At 38.2% G+C, this 12,511-nt stretch overlaps 1 protein-coding gene across 3 annotated transcripts in view; it reads left to right on the top strand.

Annotated features, from left to right (window-relative positions):
* The window catches only part of OCRL (OCRL inositol polyphosphate-5-phosphatase), a 47,019-nt gene that overhangs the window by 16,446 nt on the left and 18,062 nt on the right, over positions 1 to 12,511 (top strand). For all 3 annotated transcript variants that reach the window (XM_081126680.1, XM_081126679.1, XM_081126681.1), the window contains 8 exons: positions 209 to 310; positions 834 to 948; positions 2,049 to 2,165; positions 2,268 to 2,455; positions 4,676 to 4,787; positions 6,352 to 6,461; positions 7,941 to 8,076; positions 12,378 to 12,488. In XM_081126680.1, the coding sequence (XP_080982806.1) occupies positions 209 to 310; positions 834 to 948; positions 2,049 to 2,165; positions 2,268 to 2,455; positions 4,676 to 4,787; positions 6,352 to 6,461; positions 7,941 to 8,076; positions 12,378 to 12,488 (991 nt within the window). The remainder of the gene's footprint in view (positions 1 to 208; positions 311 to 833; positions 949 to 2,048; positions 2,166 to 2,267; positions 2,456 to 4,675; positions 4,788 to 6,351; positions 6,462 to 7,940; positions 8,077 to 12,377; positions 12,489 to 12,511) is intronic.

Below are 12,511 nucleotides of genomic sequence, written 5' to 3'. Positions count from 1 at the left end.
TGTAGGTTCACCTAATGTAAAACTTAGAATAAGCTAACTCCCTTTGTGTTTTACTTGTAGGCAGTTTTTCTTATGTGTGTGACAAAACATTTGAGAAATTATGTTGGCTTTTTGTGAACATACCCTTGTATAAAAGTGATGAGAGAACTTCCATTGGTTCATTCTTGACCTTTGTTTCCACTTTTTTTCTTTTGGTATTATGTATTAGATTTTTTGTTGGGACTTGGAACGTGAATGGCCAGTCTCCAGATAGTGGATTAGAACCTTGGCTGAACTGTGATCCGAATCCTCCTGATATCTACTGCATTGGGTAAAGAACATGTCTGGACTTTCCTTTTGGCTATATGTTTGGTGTTAGTTTATGTGACATTTTGCCTTCCTTTTTTAAAAATACTATTTGATAAAAACCTGGTGTAGAGTCTAAGTGAGAGTTACTTGTGGGCCAAAATTGTGAGATTAGAAATGAACAGATACCTAAAATGGTATAAGGAAGCATCTGGTCCTCTTTACTAAACACAAAGAAAACTATATTCTTCACAGAAACTGAGACATGGGGTCAGTTCTAACAGTGACTATTCCTAGGATATATAAGCAAAGCTCTACTGTTGTCCCTTGTGGAGGTTTTTGTGTTTATATCTTGCATAGTCTGTGCATATACTTATGAGGAGTCTTTTGAAAAGAAGACTACTTATTCTTACAGATCACCTGGGTCAACAGAGTTCTATAAAATTTCTCTCCCATTTCTTTTTTCACCTAATGCCTCAAAATGGGTCAGGAGGTAGTCGGATATAATTATGGGATACATATAGATTTCACATCCTTTTGCTTCTCAGATTCCAAGAGCTGGACTTGAGCACAGAAGCCTTTTTCTACTTTGAATCCATGAAGGAACAAGAATGGTCCTTAGCTGTAGAAAGGGCTTTGCATTCCCAGGCCAAGTATAAGAAAGTAAGTCACATTTAATTATCTTTTTAGTATGTGACTAAATAGAACTGCCTAGAATTTATTGTTATGTATACCTTGTTCCAAAAGAATGATTTAATTGAATTTTTTCTCATGTCTAATACTAGAATAGGGTACACTAATCCTTTTTATAACTATCTCCTAGAAAAAAATTCTCTGAGCTTTCTGATCCTATATTTTCATTGCTCAGGTAGCTTTTAGGAGAAAAAAAGAATTTTGTTCTTATAACAATAATTAACTCAAAATAATTACATATAAGGTCACTGATTTGTGTAGTAAGAATTTAGGGTTGAAATTGTTCACTGACATTGTCAGAAATGGATGCTTTACAGAAAAGCAGTTTGAAGCATGCAGTGCACAGGGTATGCTTTAGAATTAGAGCAAGAATACAAGTGGTGTGGTATTTAAATGAGTTCTAAACTTGGTTGTAAATCAAGAGTACAGTTGACTTTAGCAAGGTGTGCCAATTTGTTGGTCTTCAGAAGGCACAAGGTAGAGGCTACCAGAAGAGCTATTTTAATTGCAGGGCTAGCACACTAAGACCTTTAAAAGGAGTCATCTGCCTGAGTAATTTTTATCTGTATCTTCTAACAGTTGATATAGGTAATAAAAATTCTGATGATGTTATTCCTCTCATATAGGTCCCTGCCTAATACATATTTCAGACATATGTCTAGCTGTAGTTCACAGACTTAAGATAATCAAAATAAAAAGGAAATTGGAAATCGGAAACTAGGAAGGAGGGCAAAAGGAACAAACTGGGATAGGGGCTTTCTCTTAACTATTTTAATTTTTAATATGCCCTATTCCTGATAGGCTAAAAAAGTGGTTAAAATAATGGCTCTAGAGCTGAGTGCACTCATTGTCCCCCAAAGACTCTTACTGGTCAGAGCCAGATTAGAGCTTCCCAAGAGAAATTTTGTTTCCTCTTTATAGGGGTCCACTGAGACATTAGATGATTTGGATTCATATTTGGGTATTTGTTATGTCTTCTTGGTGGAAAATTAGTTTTGTGAAGTTAGATGTGTGGTATCTAAAAAGAGTGGTGTTATCATGAACCTTTTCTAACTCCTTGGATCTCATAGGTTCAACTAGTTCGCCTTGTTGGGATGATGCTCCTGATATATGCCAGAAAGGATCAGTGGCAATATATCCGTGATGTTGCTACAGAAACAGTTGGAACCGGAGTCATGGGAAAAATGGTGAGTTCCTTTGGAAATGAGCTTGATTATTATTTATGTCCCTGTGAAGTTCATTTGCTATTTGTATCTTTGTACTAACTAAACAATTACTCTTGCCAACAGGGAAACAAAGGAGGGGTAGCTGTGAGATTTGTATTTCACAACACTACATTTTGCATTGTCAATTCCCACCTGGCTGCCCATGTGGAGGACTTTGAGAGAAGGAATCAAGATTATAAGGACATCTGTGCACGAATGAGTTTTGTGGTCCCAAATCAGGCCCTCCCGCAGCTGAACATCATGAAACATGAGTGAGTGGTTAAGTCTCCTTTAGCCTTAGAATAGTGGGGCTGAGAAAAGAATAAACATGGTGAGAAACTGTAGAACCATGAAGAGTAAGGGATTACCATTTAGGGATGGGGGTCACAAAGAAGAGAGGGTTTGGAGGAATAGCAGATTCATTGAGGCAGAGAAATTAGATGCTATCAGAGGAAAGGTTAGTTCTGTTGGCATCCAGAGAAACACAGGAGGGGTCTGTCGGAGTCAGTTTTTATTGTTTTTTAATTATAAGATAGAAATGTTTATTGTAAATGTAATAAAAGATAAAATTAAAAGTAAAAATTCCTGATTTCTCATCCTCTACTCTCCCCAGCCAACCCCTCTCTCCAAAGGAAACCACTACTAACAGTTTGGTGTGTATCCTTCTAGGTCCATGCTGTCCAGTATGACAGCCAGTGGCCATGGGTGGCTCAGGTCCTGGAAAGTGCTAGCTGAACTGAGATGTGCTTTAAGCATAAATTATACAGTGGATTTCAGAGACTTGGGAAAACATGTAAAATATCTAAAATTTTTAGTATTAATTACATGTTGAAATGATAATAATTTGTATATATTGAGCTAAGTGGAATTTATTGTTAAAGTTATTTTCACTTGTTTCTTTTACTTTTTTAAAAAAATATATCTTTATTGATTTCAGAGAGAGGAAAGGAGAGGGAGAGAGAGAGAGAAACATCAATGATGAGAGAGTCATTGATCGGCTGCCTCCTGCACGCCCCCAACTGGGCATCGAGCCCGCAACCCGGGCATGTGCCCTGACCCGGAATCGAACCCCGATTGCCTGGATCCTAGGTCGATGCTCAACCGCTGAGCCACGCCCGACCGGGCTTCTTTTACTTTTTAAATGCAGCGACTAGAAAATTTACAATTACATTTGTGATGTGCACTGTATTTTGAGTAGTGCTATTCTAGACTTTTCTGTGCACATACACACACACATACTTATTATATGGGACTGTATTATCCTCTTTATTGTGGGTCTCTTTTCAAGTCAGTATATATAGATCTACAGTATTCTTTTAATAGCTGTGAATCATTAAGAATAGGGCTGGTGGAGATTTAAAGACCCCAATGAATCAGTATGAGAGAGAGGTTAGTGAAGAATGGGACTTAATAAGGATAGAAATAGAAATCAGTTGAGGAATGGATTGGGTGGTAGAAAATGATTAGTTGTAAAGAAATTAATACTGGTAATTGAAATTCTGAGAGGGTGATGTGGTTTAGAAAAAGTGGTTTGAGATGGGAATTGTAGGAAAACAGAAGATAACCTCAGGGTATTAGAATCAATAGAGAGAGGGGTAATTGCGGAACGAGTGGGGAAGGAAGGATAGTGATGTTGGCTTGTTTCCATATTGTCCCAACAGTTAGGATCAGATGAAATTCTGTTTCACAGGGGTAAAGTCAAGGCCTTGACATTAATGGTCATAAAGTTGCTCTGAAGTTCCATACATTTATTTCCCCAGGATTCCAGAAATTTCGTGTTGCACTTAAGATTGGCAAAGAGACTCATTGAGTACTTGAGAAAGCTCACAAGAGAATCCATTTTGGTATGGTTATTTCAAGGTCTCACCTGTGAAGTTCTCAGCACATCTAGGGCCCTGCTGGTGTGATTGGGAGCCTAAAGATCCCCTGGGAGCCTGTAGATCTCAACATATTCCAGCCTCCTTTCTGCCTGGGTTTGGAGTGCAAATCTGGTGCAGGGGTAGACAAATTAGGTGCAGCAGAGAGCCCTGGACCCACTTTTCCTAGTGAACCCTGCCTGGGACCACGCAGACCTTAGTGGAGAGCCTGCAGAATGTCAGGGCTCATAGAGGCAGAAAACATTCAGATTCTCTTCCCCTAGAGACCTGGCAAGCAGCCAGGCAAAATTTTGAAGCTAGTCCAGCAAATAAACTACATACTTCTCTCAGGCAGTTAACTCCTTGGCTTCTGAATCCCATACATACACTGTATTATTTCCCCATCTTTGTTCTTCATGTTTCGAATGCCTCCCCTCCCACCTATTTTATAATCCCTAGTCCCTCTCAGGTGTTGATAGTGTTTGCCTCCAAAGGACAGTTACAGCTTCAACCCCTTGTCAGATATTGATAAACAAATCCTTATCAATTAATCTACCCATATTTCTTCTCTTCGTTCTCGGATTGACTTTTATTCTAATTATGACTACTTCTGTTCATATGTTTCTTGATCCTCAGTGTTGTCATCTGGTTGGGAGATTTGAACTACAGACTTTGCATGCCTGATGCCAACGAAGTAAAAAATCTTATACACAGGAATGACCTTACAAGACTTCTCAAATTTGACCAGGTAAGTAAATTTTCACTTTATAGATGGTTTATAAAATTGTTAGTTTTATGAGACAGACTTGTGAGGTGTGTCTTACTCTAGGAATAGTTGGAAAGGTCTCATTGTCTTGGGAAACTGTGTAACTAGTGATGCAGTGAATACACACAAGGTTTATAGTGCTTTTATTAAGCACTTAGATGGCAGGAGGGGAGATAGTGTTAAAAAATAAATATAAGGTTATTCATTAATTCTTTATCAAGAAGAGATTTGTGTCAATGAGTTGGAGGATGGGTGGGATGAATTAGAGAACACTTCCTGGAGGAAGTGGGCCTTCAGCCATGTTGATGTGGTTTGGCAGATGGAACAGGGAAAGCTGCTCTATGATTATTTGGCAGGCTCAGCAATAGTTTGAAGGTAAAAGACAGAGGCCCTGTAAGGGAATTGGGAAGCACAGAAGAGAAGTTGGGGACAAATAACACAGGCTGTGGTTTAGTGGGAACTGATTGAGAAGTTGGGTCTAGCTGGGTTATAGATGTTAAAACCTGTGGGGAAAGGATTGATTCGGTAACATTTATATAACACTTGATATCCCAGAACCTAGTTTTCTGTAACTTTGCCTTGGAACCTAGCACATGACTTGAATTTCTGTTTCAGCTCATGAATTCTGGATGCTAAAAGTGAATGCTTCTTATTAAGGGAAGAAAATGTTTCAACTTGAATTTTTTAAAAATACGTTTTTATTGATTTTTAGAGAAAGAGGAAGGGAGAGGGATAGAGAGATAGAAACATCTGTGTGAGAGCAATACATCAATTGGCTGCCTCCCGCACGCCCCGTACTGGGGACGGAGCCGCAACCCGGGCATGTGCCCTGACCAAGAATCTAACTGGTGACCTCCTGGTTCACAGGTCTATGCTCAACCACTGAGCAACACCAGCTGGGCTCGACTTGATTTGAATACCTTTAAGTCCTTCCATGAGACTTTTGACCTTACATAGTCAAATTTCAGGTGTTCTGCAGTAGAATGGTTTTTATAGTGAGTCTGTCTTGGCTGTGTCTTCCCACTCATTGAGGTTGGCTGGCTAATTTCTTTGCATGGCTTCCTCTATTCTGCCTCCAAAGAGGGTACAGTTGGAACAAATTCTTAGTCTTAATGTAATTCTGGTAAAATATTTGAGTGAGGATAACTTTCAAAACAGTCTGTAGCTCTTCACTGAATTTGACTTTTGGAATTATCCATTCAAAATTTGTGCGTTTTGTTTTTGTTTTTAAGTCAAATTGTGCTAGCTGGTTCTTGTCCAACTTCAGGGAACATAGGATTATTCAGATTTCATTTTTCCATTTTACCTGACCACTATTACCAGTGAATAATTAGCATTGTGCTCAAATGAGCATCCCATCTGTTGGTGAGTTTGGGTATTATGGAAATGGTGTGATTTAATTGATAAGGTACAGAAATTTTATTTATATACTCTGACAATTGCAAAGGCTGTGGAACTATCTTCTTAGAAATGGCCAATCAACCCAGTTGTCACTTATATTAAGGTGGTGTTACCCTGCTTATGTGATACTTCTTTCTATTTGCAGCTAAATATTCAGCGCACACAGAAAAAAGCTTTTGCTGACTTCACTGAAGGGGAAATCAGGTTTATCCCCACTTATAAGTATGACTCCAAAACAGACCGATGGGATTCCAGGTAAAGTAGCAAGAACCTCCTCGTGGAATAGGTTAAGGTCTGATCTTATTTCTGTCCCTCCATATTAGTGAAGGGCTAGAAATTTTTTAGGTCATGCCAGAAGCAGGTAGAATGGCTCAGTGCTATTACAGAAGAGTTTTTAATTCACGTGTACTCAAAGGTGAGCATATCTTTAAAAAGTTTAACTTTTATATCAAAGCTATTGAAGTTTTACGGGCTGTCTGCAGTACCTTATTTCTGTCACCCCAGCAGACTTGCTTAGATTTTGGCCTTCCTGGTTTCACCCCTATTTCCTTACCTATTGTCCTGTTCTATTTTTTCCAAACTATTTCTTAACTATTTGACTCAAGACACCAGAAGATAAAACAAAGAGCCATGAAAGTTCTTCCACTCAGTGGTTCTCCATCCTGAGTACACATTAGAGTTTCTTGGGGAACTTTGAAAAATACTGATGTCTGGGCCCAACATCTGCAGTTGCCAGAGAGAGCTGAGACTCACTGTCTGGGGTCCTTTGTTTCCTAATTACCCCTAGTAAAGATTCATTGTCAGTACATTTCTGGTAACTGTTTGTCTTCTACCTATTATCTATTTCTTTGTTTCCTATGGTTTCCTAGCTGGCTGAGCCCCTGGGCATATTCAGCTTCTTTAGACTCAGAGAGCACTAGGATGGGGTAGGAGGAGTCTGTGCTCCACAGGAGCTGGTCAGAAAGTGAAAAGTGACACTGACAGAAGATCTGTATACTTGGCCTTGTTTCTTCCACTCACCTGACTTGAGAGTCAACTGAAGAGCCACTGATAAGAACTTATTTGTGTCACCTTCTGGATCAGGTGTACAAGATGTTGCTTATTTTAATAGATGAATGGGCTTTTCCCCTACTCTTGGTATTCTATGGGCCCTTAAGTGTTCAGACTTGCATGCTTAGATGTTACTTCATTTCTATTAGAAGAAGCTAGACTTATTCATGAAAATCCAGGTTTAAAGGAGAAATCCAATTACTCATCTCCAGAGATTAAGCCCAGTCTAGGAATATAGGACTGGATTTTTAGATTTTATTAGTTGTCTCTCTGTTGTGAAGTATCATTGCAGTTTATAGAGCAGAGGAAGAGGACATACTCTGTATATAATCCTGACCTGAGGATATTTAAAAAGGTACTATCATACTTCCCCCAGGACAGTGTTGTTGAAGATGCAATCCTCGTCTTAGGAGCACTGTGTATTCATTCATTAGGTAGGTGTTCATTCATTAGATAGGTGTCCTTTGCAACAGGTACTGTACCTAGGGGCTGGGAATTCAGTGGCAAACAAGCAGACACAGTCCCTTCACAGTGCATGCAATATAGTAGGGATGATAATAGTTGGGGTTGTGAAGGAAGGAGACGTATAATAACAAGAGTGCCTAACCCAGGTTTGCACCAGTGTGGTAGGTATTACATTCTTATGTGGTATGTTCTCATTATAATTCCTTTCTTTATTTGCAGTGGGAAATGTCGGGTTCCAGCCTGGTGTGACCGAATTCTTTGGAGAGGAACAAATGTTAATCAGCTTCATTACCGGAGTCACATGGAACTGAAAACCAGTGACCACAAGCCTGTTAGCGCCCTCTTCCATATTGGGGTAAACACATGTTTGTTCATTCATTTGTTTGTGTGTTAAGGATCTATTCTTAGAGCATTATTTAGACTCAGAGCAGATCGGTATTTCAGTGAGCCATAAATGTTTCCATAACCAAACAGTCATTTGCAGCATTGAGAAGTTGGTACCCTCAACCCTCCTAAATGCTGTCTCTGTGGCTTTTATGCTCCAGGCCTTTTAGTGGTACAGATGTGTTTCATGCTGCATAATGGCGAGTTAGTAACTTTAGCCTCCTAAAGTCCTTACACTTAAAAAAGAGAGGCTAGGTTTCAAAGGATGAGTAGCTTTTCTTCAGATAAATAGTTAAGGAGCTGAAGCATCAGGAGAGAGGTTCCAGGTGGAGGGGTGGGGACAGCAGGAGCAAAAGCAGACTGGTCAGAGTACAACCAAATTTGTATATACCTTAAGAAGCGTATCGTCAGCCCTACAGTGAAGTCTTTCCATCCAGGAATACAGGTTTTACATTTTAAAAAAACTCCGTTATACCCTGCGCTGGATTAAATGACCAGTTACTTAATTTTTTTGGTCTCTGTTGTGAGTAAAGCTTTTGTTTTTACATTGTATATTCTGTGTGTTATTAGTGTGCAGGTTATATCTTGGGATCGTGTTGATTTATTACAGCTAGTACATTTAGATTATTTCTTGTAGACTTTCCAGACCTGCGGTCATGTAATCTGTCAGAATCTGTATAGTACAGTGCTTGATAGAATGGACTTTATAACTACACTCTTAGATTTGCTTCCCAGCTCAACCACTTTCTGTGTAACCATGGAGAATTTATGTAACAGCCCCGTGCCTCAGTTTAATCCTCTACAAAATGGGGATAAAATAATACGTACTTATAATACGGATTAATGAAGTAAGACATGCCAGCAGCATAGGAGGATAGTTTCTTTCCTCTGTGTATATGTTGATTTGGGGGACTTCTGAGATAGGTTATCACTAACATATCTTATCCTACTCCTTCCTTACAGGGGAATGAATTTGAAGTGTTTCTTTTATGTAAAAAGTTCGTTCTTGATCTTAAAATAGATTCTAGATTTTATTGAGGCAATTATGACTTGACTTTTGCGCATTTTGAAAATTTAAAATAATAATAGTAAATGTTCCTCAAATAGTAGCTAGTGTATGCCAGAGACTGTGCAAGGCAATTTACACACATCTCATTTACTCCTTCCATTAATGCTTTGAGTTAAATATTTCTCATTTAACAGATGAGCCCATGGAGAACCAATGCATTTAAATAACTTCTTTAAGAGCATTCAGCTAGAAGGATTGCTGAGATTAAAATCTTAACTCTGTTTAACTCCCAAGCCTATAGATGTTCTTTCCACTACCCCACAATACCTCTATAGTCCTAAAGAACTTACTGACTAGATATGCCTTCAGATATTACTTTTAGCCCACCTAATTTCTAGTTTGTACTTGTGGGCTGCCCTGTTTCATTATTTGAGTTTCATAATCTATTTTTTAAAGGACGTTTTTCCTGAAACACTAACCTTTCTGGTTTAATCAGTTATGCGTGGTATTTTTGTTTGTATTTCCTTTCAGAACCTTGGATTATTTGTAATACTCCATACATATTAATCCAGAGCTCCCAGCAGGATATTTAAAATTTTTCCATGCTTTCTGTATATTTTTTGTGTATCTTTAATAAAGGTCTATCTTTCTAGTTTTTAATACTTTTTAAATTACACAGGAATTCAAAAGTGCATATCTTTAAATTTAAAAATATTTAAACAAAATTTACAGATAAGGCTGAAGATCTTCAATTCCTATTCTATCCCGTTCCCCCCCCCCCCCATTTTTATCTTTATTGATTTCAGGGAGAGGAAGGGAGAGAGAGAGAGAAACATCAGTGATGAGAGAGTTGTCATTGATCGGCTCCCTCCTACACGCCCCAGACTGGGGATCGAGCCTGCAACCCTGAGCATATGCCCCAACCAGGAATTGAACCTCGATCTCCTGGATCCTAGGTCAATGCTCAACCGCCAAGCCACGCCCGGCTGGGCCCCTATTACTCCCTTTGACCAAACCCCCACTCTGCAGCTAGGCCAACTACCCTTATGCATTTATATCTTTCTAGACCAGCACTGTTCAATAGGTCTTTCTGTGATAATGGAAATGTTCTAGATCTATCCTGTCCAGTACAGTAGCTACCAGCTGCAGGCAGCTATTGATCACTTGAAGTGTGGCTAGTGTGACTTAGAGAACTGAATTTTCAATTCTCTTTACTTCAAAGTAATTTAAAGGTCCCTATGTGGCAACTGGCTATTATATTGGACAACACAGTTCTAGACCTTTGCATATATTTTTCTATTTACCCACAGACAATATAGTATTGTTTTGTGTGTTGGTGTGTCTATGGCATAAATGGTCTCATATTGTATGTGTTGGCCTGCAAGTTGCTTTTTTTAAAAATTCAGTGGTGTGTTTTGGAGAGCTATCCATGTTATTGCATAAAGATCTAGCTCATTGTACTTTCTTCTTAATTCCTAATTTTGTCAATAATTTCCTTTTCTGAAATGGATTTATCAGGCAGTGACATTCTATGGTGTTTTCCCAAAACTTCATTATCCTTAAAGTGCCATTATGGGCTGTGATCATGATAACTCACTGTGAAAATCTTTGATTTTATTGAGTAACTACCCCCTATTTTGGACTCTTAGGCATGTTATGATTAGAGGCTTTAAAAACAACATTATATTTTTACCACCATTGGCATCAATAACTGTTAACAAACGGACCAACTACTCAGTGGCTGATTAACTCCAGAAGACTTGCTGTGGGCTGGCTGAGATTAAGCTGAGATAGGGTTCCCACCCTTACACTTGGTAATGGAATCTGTTGCATGGGTTCTCAGACTTTGGTGGACATAAGAATTGCCTGGAGAGCTTTAAAAATGAAGATGCATGGACCCCAGACCCAGAGATTTTGATTAATAGGCCGAGGTATCTGCATTTTTAAAACCTACCCGAGTTGATCCTGTTGTATATATGGTATTTTGGAAAGGTATCACTAGAAGCCCAGGTATCACCTCTGGTATTAACTGTGGCAGTGAGCAGCTTAGTTGATCTTTTTTATCTTGATGTTGTCAACTATCAGAACAAGAATCCTTGCTTTGGTAGCCTCACAGGTTGTGAATATAAGATGACATGTAAAATACTTTTTGAAATAAAAAGCTGCAAAGTTTTGTAAAAGTATTAAAAAGTATAACATTCCTAAAAAAAGTATAATATTCCTTTTAATCTGGCACTGTAGTATGGACTCTGGTGACACTAGTGATTGCTTGCTCCCTGGTTGTCAAGTGTTACGGTTCAGATATGTAAAAACCTCCCCAGTCTTTGAGATGTTTGCTCAACTTCGATGTTTTTATTTTCCACATTTGCTTTACAACCTCTACTGCCTTCATATTGAATTTGTGAAGTTTTCCATTCTAAAAAGAAACTGCTATCTTAATACATTAAAATGCTGTTTTAATTATGTTCATTTTTGGCATTGATTTGTACAAAGTTTTAATATTGAAAAAAACAGCTATATCAGGAAGCTGAAAGTGCTGTGTCAGATAGGAGGATTTTTGATCTCTTGGTCAGGATGACTCGTTTGTTATCATGCTTTTAGTCTAATCTAAGACATTTTGGGTCAGTTGTTTTCTAAAATGGCCATAGGCTCCATTTACTAACACCTTTATCATTATGTATAATCTGAGTTTAACTATAATTCTTGGCATTGTGCATAGCAGCTAATATCATTTTTTCTGCTATTTCAAAACTTTTTATTATCATTGTTAGAAACAATAATAGGTATGTTTTGACACTCATTTTGTACAGTGCAGGAAATCACTTTACAAAATCATCACATTTTCTCCACCACCAAATAACCATGGAAAAAGAAAATATTCTTTTCAAATATTTATTATTATTGCCAAGCTTCTTAGCACAGAGGTTTCACTTTTCCAGAAAGTTAAGCAATTAACCTTACCTTTATCTTAAAGTGTGTGATTCTGTAATGCTTATTTTAATTTATGTTTGCTTTAGTGACCTTTTAAAATTTGTTAGATTCTTAGAGATATTTGAGAGCCCATAAGACTAAAATAAGGGCCTGTTTTCTCTCAGGTAAAAGTTTTGGATGGAGTGAGATATCAGAGAATGTTTGAGGATGTTGTTTGAACCACAGTTTATTTTAAATGATTGCCGTAGTGACCAGTTTTAATTGTTAGGTAATCTCAAAAGAAAATGAGCTAGGAGCATTTAAGACTGAAAAGAGGGTTTGTTTTCTTTCAGGTGAAGGTCGTTGATGAAAGGAGGTATCGGAAAGTGTTTGAAGATATTGTACGCATCATGGACAGAATGGAGAATGACTTCCTTCCCTCTTTAGAACTCAGCAGGAGGGAGGTGAGCAGATATACATGGCAGCC

Source organism: Miniopterus schreibersii (genome assembly GCF_964146895.1).
Source record: "Miniopterus schreibersii genome assembly, chromosome: X".
NCBI lineage: Eukaryota > Metazoa > Chordata > Mammalia > Chiroptera > Miniopteridae > Miniopterus > Miniopterus schreibersii.
Note: the sequence above shows the minus strand (reverse complement) of the source record. Positions and strands in the feature narration are given on the sequence as shown.